Source organism: Eptesicus fuscus, chromosome 4 (assembly GCF_027574615.1).
Source record: "Eptesicus fuscus isolate TK198812 chromosome 4, DD_ASM_mEF_20220401, whole genome shotgun sequence".
NCBI classification, from domain to species: domain Eukaryota; kingdom Metazoa; phylum Chordata; class Mammalia; order Chiroptera; family Vespertilionidae; genus Eptesicus; species Eptesicus fuscus.
The window spans coordinates 39588429-39601767 of record NC_072476.1 but is presented as its reverse complement, the minus strand read 5'-3'; the positions used below and the strand labels follow the sequence as shown (position 1 = coordinate 39601767).

General features: G+C 33.9%; 1 protein-coding gene across 2 annotated transcripts in view; it reads left to right on the top strand.

The window, feature by feature from the left end:
• Positions 1-13339, top strand: part of SNX2 (sorting nexin 2) — a 43260-nt gene that overhangs the window by 4657 nt on the left and 25264 nt on the right. For both annotated transcript variants that reach the window (XM_028145138.2, XM_008141341.3), the window contains exons 2-6: positions 2069-2186; positions 6290-6453; positions 8410-8476; positions 8804-8847; positions 10521-10662. In XM_028145138.2, coding sequence (XP_028000939.1) covers positions 2069-2186; positions 6290-6453; positions 8410-8476; positions 8804-8847; positions 10521-10662 — 535 coding nt within the window. The remainder of the gene's footprint in view (positions 1-2068; positions 2187-6289; positions 6454-8409; positions 8477-8803; positions 8848-10520; positions 10663-13339) is intronic.

Below are 13339 nucleotides of genomic sequence, written 5' to 3'. Positions count from 1 at the left end.
GATTGAGGGCATGTAATGGGGGGAGGGAGTGGCTGGGAAGAGGTCACTGGGGGGCGGGGGAAAGGAGACATGTAACATTTTCAACAATAAAGAATTTAAGTTAAAAAAAAAAGTTGATGCTTAGTAAAATAAAAAACAAGAACAAAAAACCTTGCAGCCCTTCGATGTGAGGGCCAACACTGTAACCACTGCTCAGTGGAGCCAGTATGAAACTTTTAGTCTAGCTTCTTTAAGCTAAAGCATCTGAGATTGATCAATGTTGTTGCATGTACCAATAATTCTTTTTTATTGCTGAATTTATTGTATAAAGCACAGTTTGTTGTTGAAGGACATTTCTGTTGTTTTCAGTTTTTGGCATTAAAGAGTAAAGCCAATATAAACATTTATGTACACGATTTTGTAGGAACAGTTTTCTTTTTTTTTTTTTAAATATCTTTATTGATTTCAGAGAGGAAGGGAGAGGGAAAGAGAGATAGAAACATCAATGATGAGAAAGAATCATTGATTGGCTGCCTCCTGCACCATTGGGGATCAAGTCCGCAACCCAGGCATGTGCCCTTGACTGAAATCGAACCAGGATCCCTCTGTCCACAGACTGATGCTCTATCCGCTGAGACAAACCAGCTAGGGCAATTTTCATTTCTTTTGTATAAATACTTAGAGGTAGGATTGCTGAGTTGTATGGTATATAACCATGTTAGAAGATTGTTTAATTCAGCTATTCCATTACTCCTAGGTACATACTAAACAGAAATTTGTTCACATGTTTGCTAAAAGATAGATGTGTGTGTGTGGGTGTGTGTTTGTATCAGAAAGTTCATACACTGTTGATAGTTATAAAAACTGATAATCCGTGAATTAATTGTATATTCACACCATTGAATATTTTACAGCAACAAGAATGAGTAACCTATTACTACACTCAACAATGTAGAAGAATCTCATATACATACCATTAAGAACAAAGCCAAACACAAAAAAATATATTCTGTATGGTTACCCTTATATGAAGAGCAAAAACAGGAAAAACTAATCCATGCTGGTAGAAACCTATGTAGGGAAAGGGTGAAGAGTGGAAGGGAGCATGAGGAGAGTTTCTGGGTTTGATGGTAATATTCTCTTTCTTGATCTAGGTGCTGGTTACACAGGGACGTTGGGTTTGTGAAATATCTAGCTGTGCACTTTTTTTTTTTAACTCCTCACCTGAGGACGTGCTTTTACTGATTTTAGAGGGAGAGGGGGAAAGAGAGAGAGACATCGATGTGAGAGAAAAAAATCTATTGGTTGCCTCTCGCATGCACCCCGAACAGGGATTGAACCCACAACCTGGGTATGTGGAACCAGGAATGGAACCTGTGACCTTTTGTCTGTATGTGATGATGCTCCAAACAAGTGAGCCATACATGCCAGGGCTAGCTGTGCACTTTTGACATGTTATGATGTTATGTTATTTTTAAAAAGTATTGCTTTTAAATGTTATAAGAAAACTATAATAAAGCTGAAAGCTTTACAATCTAGATTCCATTAGATTGGTCATTAAACTTTAAGGTTAAAAAGTACAAAAATAGTCCCTTAGCTAAATTAAAATTTAAATGTTTGGGGAGAGGACATAATTTTAGAATAATTGTAATCTTAATTCAACTAGTATTAAATCTTCCTCCTATAATAAAGCAGCATTTTGAACTTCTTACAATTGTAACATGTTTTCAAGATTTGGTTTTGACTATTACATACTAATCAATTTTATTATATATGACTGAAGTATTAAATTTTGTTTTTGTTAATTATAACACAACATGAAAAATTCATATCTCAAAAGCGGTGAATAGAAAAGATTTTCTTTTTTCAATCTTGTGATTTTTTATTAGGAAAAGAGAGAAGATGAGTAAAAATGTGTTTTGGGTTCATTCTTACCCTCAGAGGAGGAACTGTAAATAACTGTGCTTATTCTTTCTTCCCCTTCCTATCAAGGGAGTGTTCTAGTTATGTAATGTATAGAGGCATAATTATAACAGATAAACATGCCAATCTATTATGTATTACTGGTTGTTTGTTTGTTTTTTTACAGTCAATTCCATCTTCTCCAGAACCAATTAGTCTTCTTACAGAAGATGTTAGTACAAACTCCAATGGTCCAAAACCTGCAGAAGTTGTGCTAGAGGATGACACAGAAGATCTTTTTGCAGGTAATTGTAACTATCTTTGTTTTTTTTTTAATAATGGGCAATTGTAGTGTATATCCTGTTGTGTAAAATGTTAGTGGTAGCTTTTCTTGTTAACAACTTAGATGGATAAGAAATTTCTAGTTAGATAACTTTGTGAAAAATATAAACTGTTGAGAGAAGCAAAAATGGAATATTTTCTGGCTTTAAGCATGTGAAAATAAATCACATATTGTAATTTCATTGTTTTGATCAGAGCTTAGAGTAAAAAAACTAATGGTTGTGTCATTCATATTTTGAGAAATAGTTGTGATTATATTTTTTATAATTACATGTCACAAACCAACATTAAACTCTGGATTTAAAAATTACTTAATTTATAGTAATATACTTAAAATCTGTTTATTTTAATGCATCAGTATTTATCACATCTTCCATTTTAATTCAATTTTAGGTGAGTAAATTGATGTTTGAAGAATTGAATTTTGATATGAGGTCAGGGTTTGGTGTAGTCCATTCTACCTTTAAAAAAATTGGACTCTCTTCAAAACAATGTTGTGTTTAAAAATTAAAATTTAAGTATAATTTAATCTTTGGATATTAAAAAGCCAAATCCTCCTTAGAAGAATGACACAAAAATATAAAATAATAACTGTGTGTTGAACAGTTTAATTTACTTGAACTGGCCTTCATTGAGTTAAAATTGAATATTATGTCCTTAACTTTTATAGTATTTGAATATTCAAACCATTCTGTATTTTTTATATAATTATGTTGAAGATATAGTCCTCCATCACAAAGATCTATATAATTTCTTGCTTGGTTAGCTCCATGAAAAGTTTCCCTGTAGCCATAGCCGGTTTGGTTCAGTGGATAGAGTGTCGATCTATAGACTGATGGGTCCTAGGTTCGATTCTGGTCAAGGGCACATGCCCAGGTTGAGGGCTCGATCCCCAGTGGGGGGCATGCAGGGGGCAGCCAATCAATGATTCTCTCTCATCATTGATGTTTATATCTCACCTCCCTTCCTCTCAGTAATCAATAAAAATACCTTATTTTCCGGCATATAAGACAACTGGGCGTATAAGACGACCCCCAACTTTTCCAGTTAAAATATAGAGTTTGGGATATACCCGCCCTATAAGATGACACCCGGCGTATAAGACGACCCCCGACTTTTGAGAAGATTTTCCTGCGTTAAAAAGGCGTCTTATACACTGGAAAATACGGTATATTAAAAAAATAAAGAAAGAAGCCAGTTGCAGTGCAAATACTGCATGATTCCACTTATATGAAGTATTTAAGATAGTAAAAAATATATAAAAGAGTTTTCACTGTAAATGAATTCATGTATTTTATCATGTCAGAAAGAAACAGGGACTGAACACTAAACATAGTCATGTTTCCTTTGTTATTTGCAAATACTTTTTACGCTTTATCTTTTTTCCTAAACTCAGCTGCATTTCATAATCTGATCATTTTTATTGAATGAGTTAATACTACACTTGCATTTTATTTATGAAGCCTTTAAGTAGATTTATCATTCATTCTCCCTTCAATGGAGGAGTATGGTTCTAGGAAACCATAATAGAGAGTAGCAATGTTAACCAGTCTGGGAGCCCTTGAGGTATGTCTGACTGAAATACTAGAATGGTGAAAACTATATCCAGTAATAAGACCATGTACTTATTTCCCCTTATCAGAGGAGAAAATATAGATATTGCTGTAGTGATTTAGTCAATTTGATTTTTAAACCATAAGGGGATTAGATTATATTGGTATTTACACTGATGCATTTTATGTAGCATTTCTAATATTAGTTATGTCAGAAGTGGTACCAGAAAAAGTTTAAGTGGGTATGTTACTATTATTAACTTAGAGAGTGCTCACCAAATAAGGTTGGCTTCAGAGCCCCTCTCCACCACTTGTTACATCCTGCACTGTACTTCACTGAGCATACTTGAGGAAACTGTCCTAGAGGAGTAAGTGAGGGTGTGCATATTGAAATTGTCTTGGACTTCTAGAACTTGTTTCTGCCAGAATACTTAGCTTATTGCACTTATATTTCTTTTACCAAATAATACCAATTGTAAGTTTAATGAGTATTCCTTTGTTTAAAAATTCTCTGGTGTCTATCATACGTTTAAACTGTTGCTTAGCTGACCTTTGTGGTTGTCCTCAAAGTATCTCTTCCAAAGAAAAGTTAATCTTTATACTTAGTACCTATGGGGCATCTTCTGGAACCTTTAGGTCTGTTTTAAATTAAATTAAACTTCATGAACTTATAGCATGTTACTTACTTTTGATAAAAGAAGTCATGAAAGAATTTAAGGTAGTCTGTGTATTAGCATGCTGAATCTAAGTTTGTATCCATTTATTTCTATTTTCCCCCTCCATATTTGTTACTTAGATCATATTTAGTTTTTATTTTGTTTATGAAACAGCTTATCAGAGTCTGCAAAGAATACAAAATTATCAGTGAAGTAAAATGTGATTGAAAAATTAAAATGACTTTGAGTTACCTGCACTGATATCTTAATAAAGTAACAATGTCTTTCACAGTTTTTTTTATCTATGGGTTTGTTGCCAGTAACAGTACCTCCTTCAGAGAATTTTGATTTTTTTATTTTACTTTGTTTGCTGCTTGTTGTTTTACTTGTTTGTAGATTAAAGCTTTCACACTTCCTACCTTTGATATTGCTTCCTTTCTTATATTTACTGCTATTGGTTTCATTAAAAAATAAATAAATATTAGCAATCTTAACAGCCTGAACTTGCATGTAAGATTTTAATTTGTTAGGTTAGGTTCATCTATAGTGTATTCAACATCTATAGTCTATTTTCTTCCTCTGGTTACCATAGTTTGAAGGATTTTGATTATTATTTTTAATATAAAAAAATAAAGAGAGCAATGCTAAATAAAGATCTCATCAACATGAGATAACCAGTAAGAGTAGATTTATAAAGTGCAAATGTTTACATTTAAATGTTAACATATTTACCTTATTTCTGGTATGCTTTTTGAGGTGTTCAAATTAAAGTGGCTCACAGATTGCCATTATTACCTTCTCAAACTTCTAGGAATCTAAGAACCTCCAATTAGAAACTGATGGTCTGATCTTATTTTCCTTGCAATCCTGGCCACTAATTGTAATTTTCATTTTTATGGCTTTTCTTTTTACTTATGCTATTCAGTTTCATGGAGCGCTACCCATCCAAATCTCCGATCAGTTTTGTAAACTGTTCCTGATTTTCTCTACCCTAAAGCATTGTCTCCCATCTTAGCTCAAATTTTAGTGTTTGTTCTGTAATTCATATCGCAATTAAATGTCTTACAACATTCTTTTTATTGTTCACTTGGCTATTACTTGTCTTTTATTATTATTTAACATTCCACATGCTTATGTTTTATTTCCCCAACTAGATTATAAACTCCCTGAGGGCGGGTATGATATTTTATATTTCTTTGTGTTTCTACATTGCATCTAGCACAGTGTTACATAGCTGATAGGTAAGTTGTTGATTTGGCTTTAAATACATTTAATTTCAGATTTTTCAAGTGAATGAACATTTTAAATTAAAACCTAAACACCTATTTGCTTTGTGTCATATTTATGTATTCTAATATCTAGTCATCTTTAGCAGTTAATTGCTTTAGATTACTAACTGTAAAGAATTTTCTGTAACAAATTTTTAATCCCAGTTGGGATATTTCTGGGCAGCTTTCTGCCATAAAATTTGTGTTTTTATATATAAAATAATCAATGTTAGTCTGAATAAAAGATTTTGGAAGGTGAGTTACCACAAGTATAGGATATATTACAAGGAATTATCCACATCACTGCTTTCTTACTAGCTTTATTCCTACCACTAGATGATTTTGTATAGATATTTAAGTTCACTTACTGGAATTCTTCCTAAAATCAACAAAGTCACTGTTGGTTTTAGAGTTTTGATAGACAACTAAAGAAGGATTCATAAAATTATAACAATTACTTGTAAATAACATTATTTTGGTATTTATTTGTGGGAAATATAAAATATTTTTCATAATTCATTAACTGTTATCTGGACTATTGTGGGTTTATTACCAATGTCCTTAACTGACTTATTTAATTTGCATCTAGAAGCCACAGAAGAAGTTTCTCTGGACAGTCCAGAAAGGGAACCTATCCTCTCCTCTGAACCTTCTCCTGCAGTCACACCTGTGACCCCTACTACACTCATTGCTCCCAGAATTGAATCAAAGAGTATATCTGCTCCTGTGATCTTTGATAGATCTAGGGAAGAGGTATGGAAAAATTTTATATTCTAAATTGATATGTAACTATTAAGTTTTTTGTTCTCCACCCAACATCACTCTCCTGTTAGTCATTTCTAATCAAAGCTTTATAGACATTTTGGGAAAAGAACATTGGACTAGTCATATGACTTGGCTTTTTAATCCAGTAACTTGGGCAAATCACTTTCCTTTTCTTTTTTTTTTTTTAATCCTCACCTGAGGATATCTTTTGAAGAGAGAGAAACATAGATCAGTTGCAACTGGGGATTGAACCCACAACCTGGGTTTGTGCCCAGACCAGGAATTGAACATGCAACCTTTTTGGTTCATAGAACAATGCTCTAAATGATCAGGGCAAAACCACTTTCCTACTTAAGGCAAGGAGTTTGTCATTTGGGATCGTATGATCTGTGCTTCTCAAGAGTCCTATGTTAGTCAAATAAGATAATGTATGAAAGGAAAGTGCTTTGAAAACTTAATCACAACAAAGTGATATTTTGAGCAATTTTATTTGATAAAAGCATGCAGTTAATATTAGTTGTTATGTTGGCAGGTTGGAGGATAGGTTCTGACTGGAGAGGAAGCATAAGAGGGCCATTTGGTGTATAATGATAGTTTGTTTCTTAATCTAGTTTGACTTTGTGAAAGTTATTGAACTGTATACTTAGGAGTTATATACTTCATATACATTACATTTCAAATATGGCTTACTTTTAAAACTAAGAGTACAACCTTGAAATAAAAAGATTATAGTTAAAATACTCACTTTTCTTTTCATTTGTCTTAGATTTTAATATTGCTTTAAAAATTAGCAATATTTAACAATTTCTGTGCTGCTTGAGAATAAAAAACTTTCCTGCAGAGTTGCTATTAGGATTGTTTATTTTAAATGCCATTAAAAAGTACTTCTGTAGTCTCTAAGAATTATCATTTTTCTTGCTTACTGTTTTTTTCAGTAAGCTTTATAGTGCTTTCATTGGCTTTAAGAACATTTGTTTACTAGGTAGTTAAAGAAACCATATGCTAAAGTTGCTTATTAGTAAAGTATCTAATAATCTACTGGCAAAAGTAATGGCTACTTGCTGCTTATTAAAGAATAGAGATATAACTGAAAATGCTACTATTAAAAATAATGAAGGAGCTAATTATTTTAATATGAGTCTGAAGATTTGATATATAGAAAAAAATCCACAGTATCTCTACAGAAGACTAAAATGGTTTTTCTTCATCTAAGGAGTTACAAGAACACAAGATTTTGTGTTACTTTTCCAAATGGTCCTTTTCCTATTTCTTTGTGTGTATGTATTTTTAATAGTCAGGAAATACGAAAGCTTTTATTTTTTAGAAATGGAGTGCCGAATGGCTTTTTATTTTATTTATTTTTTACTTATTTATTTATTTATTTAAATATATTTTATTGATTTTTTTTACAGAGAGGAAGGGAGAGGGATAGAGAGCCAGAAACATCGATGAGAGAGAAACATCGATCAGGTGCCTCCTGCACACCCCCCACTGGGGATGTGCCCGCAACCAAGGTACATGCCCTTGACCGGAATCGAACCTGGGACCCCCCAGTCCGCAGGCGGACGCTTGATCCACTGAGCCAAACCGGTCAGGGCTTTATTTTATTTTATTTTTTAATTGATTTCAGAGAGAAAAGGAGAGGGAGAGAGAGATAGAAACATCAATGATGAGAGAGAATCGTTGACCGGCTGCCTCCTGCACGCCCCCTTTGGGGATTGAGCCCCTAACCCGGGCATGTGTCCTTGACCAGAATCAAACCTGGCACCCTTCAGGCCGCAGGCAGATGCTCTATCCGCTGAGCCAAACCAACTCTGAATGGCTTTTTAAATTGATTGGTGTGACAGTGACCTTAGTAAAAGTTAGATGATAAAAATTATAGTGATTAGTGTTATGTCAATAATATAAATTGGAATTTTTAACCCCCCAAAAAATCTTTTCTAGATTGAAGAAGAAGCAAATGGAGATATTTTTGATATAGAAATTGGTGTATCAGATCCAGAGAAAGTTGGTGAGTCAATATTTATTATATTTTTTACTTGCTTCTTTTTTATAATTAGCTTGGTTGTTAATAAATACATTGTTACAGTGCTAAATGGTACTTTTATTTTTAAGCTTTGGGGGACTTTTGCTTCTTATTTTGTTTTGTTTTTTCTTAGCTTCATTGAGGCCTAGTTAAATAAAAATAGTATATATTTAGGATGATGATGATTTAATGTATATATACATTATGAAATTAGCACAGTCAAATTAATCACATTACCTCACACATTTAGTTACATTTATGTGTGTGTTTAAGTTCATGTTTTTTAATAGTATTATTTGACTTTTCTTATAGGTGATGGCATGAATGCTTACATGGCATATAGAGTAACAACAAAGGTGAGTCTTTTGCTCCTTTAAAAAATATTAGTCCTCACTAAGTATAGTACAAGGGTGATTGAGGTGTAAGTGATCCCTTTATTTACCAAGGTGACCATCCAGTAAAGATTGCAAATAGATTGTTACATTGAGTTGTGAGTGGTTTGGTAGGTAGAGTATTCTTTGAAAATATGCAGGAAGGGACCTAATTAGACAAAGGTAGGAGGAAGAAATGAGAATAGCATGTTCCAGGCAAAAGAATTTGCTTGTGTAAAAGCCAAAAGTCAAGAAAGCATTGTATCTTCTAGAATCTGCAAGAAGTGGTACCTAATGGAATTATTTGGCAATAAGCCTCCCTATATTATAAACAGCCACCTTAAGGAATTTGAACTTCATCCTGAGGATAATGGAGAGCCATTAAAGATTCAAACAAGAGTATGGCACAATTAGATTTTTGATTTAGAAAGATCTCTGAGACTCAGTATGAATTGGGAGTATCAAAGCAGAGGTCAGGATTTCTAATTAAGAGGCCATTGCAATTTTTTAAAAAAATATTTTTATTGACTTCAGAGAGGAAGAGAGCTAGAAACATCAATGATGAGAGAGAATCATTGATCGGCTGCCTCCTGCACGCCCCCTACTGGGATCCAGCCTGCAACTAGGCCATGTGGCCTTGACTGGAATTGAACCCGGGACCCTTCAGTGTGCAGGCTGATGCTCTGTCCACTGAGCCAAACCAGCTAGGGTGCCATTGCAATTTTAAAAAGGATTTAGGCCTTCACGTCTTAAAAAGAAGAGAGATGGTCTGTAGGAACCCTAGCTATGAGAAGTAATACTTTACATAAGGAATTGGTTCTGGCCCTAACCGGTTTGGCTCAGTGGATAGAGTGTCGGCCTGCGGACTGAAAGGTCCCAGGTTCGATTCCGGTCAAGGGCATGTACCTTGGTTGCGTGCACATCCCCAGTAGGGGGTGTGCAGGAGGCAGCTGATCGATGTTTCTAACTCTCTATCCCTCTCCTTTCCTCTCTGTAAAAAATCAATAAAATATATTTAAAAAAAAAAAAAAAAAAAAGGAATTGGTTCTGGGGGTGAGTGAAATAAAAGGCTTCTTGAGTTGTGTAGGAGGTAGAATCTATAGGGCTTGGAGGTTAGGCATGAGGGAGGGATCCTGGAGAAAAGACAGCACAAGTGGAGGAACACTGTGGACAGGCATGAGATTTGTTAATTCATTGAACAGATATTTATTAAACACTTACCATAGGGTCAGGCTATTTCCCAAACACTAAGGTATAATAGCAAACAAGTTCCCGGAGGGGAAAATAACGGTGAATTTGAGGTGGCAGTGAGATTTAAGTGGAGGTATTCCTTGAGCATTCCAATATGTTGGACTGAAGCTCAGAGGAGATCTAAGTCGGGGGAAAGATTTAAGAATCATTAGCATTAATATAAGTAGAGTCAATGAGATGAATAAAGCAAATATTTTCTGTCCCCTTAAGATTCTATTAAAAAAACCTATGATTTAGGTTTTTTTTTCCATTTGTTAGCAATTTGGATACCAAATTAGCTACTCTGGATTCTTTTATAAAGTAGACCAGTGTATGTATACACACGCATATTCACAATTATATATGACATTGACTTCTGAATAATTGCCTAGTATTCAGAATTTGAAATACCTCTTTTTCACTTGTAGACTTCTCTTTCCATGTTCAGTAAGAATGAATTTTCAGTTAAAAGAAGATTTAGTGACTTTCTTGGTTTGCATAGCAAGTTAGCAAACAAGTATTTACATGTCGGATATATTGTACCACCAGCTCCAGAAAAGAGTATAGTAGGTAAGTGTGAATAAAAAAAAAATAACTTTTGTTTGTTACTGTTACTAGTTCAATTATAACTATAAATTTGTAGATTCCATGATCATTCACTATCATAACATCTCATAATATGTAAAAATACTGAATTTAAATATTCCATTTATGACAATTATTCATCAACCAAAGACTGTATAAGCTAATACAATGATGTTAATATTGGGTCAGAATTTGCCTCGTTGAAAGCAATTTAAAACCCCTTTTTAGGGTCATTAGAGTTCCATGTTACTGAGTAACATTTAGAGGGTGTTTAATATTATTAGCATATTAATAATGTTTTCTAAGGGATGTTTGGCCCTCAGTTATATATTGTTCAAAAAGAGGATTTGATCTAACCTCACTATTTAAACACAGTTTATTTCATAACCTCAATATAATGTTTAAAAACATTGTTATTTATAAAAATAATAAAGGCTTAGTTAAGAATATGCAGAAAATTACAAAAGAGGAGAACCTCCGTTGTCTCACCATTAAGACATGTCATCTCTCAAAATTTTGTAGTATTTTTTCCCCAGTCCTTTCAGCCATAGATTTTTATGCACCCTACTTTATATTTCTTTAGACATAAGATTATTTTTCTTAAAAATATTCTAAATTGAATTATTCTGATCTTTAAATTATTATTTTACTTTTTTCTGACATTTGAAGAACAATTTTTTATGATTTTGAAATCTGATATATTTTAATGGATTTGTTATATTTTTTCTCTCTCTTCTTTTTTTTTAAATTCAAAAATCTAGTTGTGCCCTGGCCGGTTTGGCTTAGTGGATAGAGCATCGGCCTGGGGACCAAAGGGTCCTGGGTTCAATTCCGGTCAAGGGCTTGTACCTCGGTTGCAGGCTCCTCCCCAGCCCGCGCCCTAGTCAGGACGTGTGCAGGAGGCAACCAGTTGATGTGCTTCTCTCACATCTATAGTTCTCTAGAAGTCTTTCCCTCTCTCTTCCACTCTCTAAAAAAATCAATGGAAAAATATCCTCAGGTGAGGATTAAACTAAATAAATAAAATAAAAATCAATAAAAACATTTTTAAAAAAATCCGGTTGTGCAGTTCTTCAACTTCTTAATCTCACAACTTATTCTTCAAATTTATCGAGTATTAAGAACTCTAAAGAGCTTTTACTTTTGTGGGATATATTGATATTTATTATATAGGAATGTTTTAAAATTGTATTTATTACTTCATTAACAATAATAATAAACTTCATTACCTGTTAACAAGTAAAATTTTGTGAAAAATAATTTTTGTAACACAAAAATGAATAAGAGTAGCTTGTTTTTTTATTTTTGTTCAACACTTTTGCAAATTTCTTTAATTTCTGGCTTAATAGAAGATAATGATATTCTTATATCTGTTTCTGCACTCAGCCTGTTGTGATATAGCACATATAATCTTTTTTTTTTAAATAAATCTTTATTGTTCATATTATTACAATTGTTCCTCTTTTTTCCCCCCCATAGCTCCCCTCCACCTGGTTCCCACCCCACCCTCTGCCCTTACCCCCCCCCCACCCTGTCCTCATCCATAGGTGTACGATTTTTGTCCACTCTCTTCCCGCACCCCCCACACCCTTTCCCCCCGAGAATTGTAAGTCCACTCTCTTTCTATGCCCCTGATTCTATTATATTCACCAGTTTATTCTGTTCCTCAGATTTTTATTCACTTGATTTTTAGATTCACTTGTTGATAGATATGTATTTGTTGTTCATAATTTTTATCTTTACCTTTTTCTTCTTCTTCCTCTTCTTAAAGAATACCTTTCAGCATTTCATATAATACTGGTTTGGCGGTGATGAACTCCTTTAGCTTTTTCTTATCTGTGAAGCTCTTTATCTGCCCTTCAATTCTGAATGATAGCTTTGCTGGGTAGAGTAATCTTGGTTGTAGGTTCTTGCTATTCATCACTTTGAATATTTCTTGCCACTCCCATCTGGCCTGCATAGTTTCTGTTGAGAAATCAGCTGACAGTCGTATGGGTGCTCCCTTGTAGGTACCTAACTGTTTTTCTCTTGCTGCTTTTAAGATTCTCTCTTTGTCTTTTGCTCTTGGCATTTTAATTATGATGTGACTTGGTGTGGTCCTCTTTGGATTCCTTTTGTTTGGGGTTCTGTGCGCTTCCTGGATTTGTAAGTCTATTTCTTTCACCAGGTGGGGGAAGTTTTTGGTCATTATTTCTTCAAATAGGTTTTCAGTATCTTGCTCTCTCTCTTCTTCTGGCAGCCCCATAATTCGGATGTTGGTACGCTTGAAGTTGTCCCGGAGGCGCTTTACACTATCTTCATATTTTTGGATTCTTTTTTCTTTTTGCTTTTCTGGTTGTGTGTTTTTTTGCTTCTTCATATTTCAAATCTTTGACTTGATTCTTGGGATCCTCTAGTCTGCTGTTGGATCTCTGTATATTATTTTTATTTCAGTCAGTGTATGCTTAATTTCTAGTTGGTCCTTTTTCATATCCTCGAGGGTCTCACTAAATTTATCGGCTTTTTCTAGAAAATTCTTGAAGAACCTTATAACCATGGTTTTGAACTCTATATCCAGTTGTTTGCTCTCCTCCATTTCTTTCATTTGTGATCTGTTTCTTTGTCTCCACATTTTGGCTGCTTCCCTGAGTTAATAGAGTGGCTTTGTGTACTAGGTGTCCTA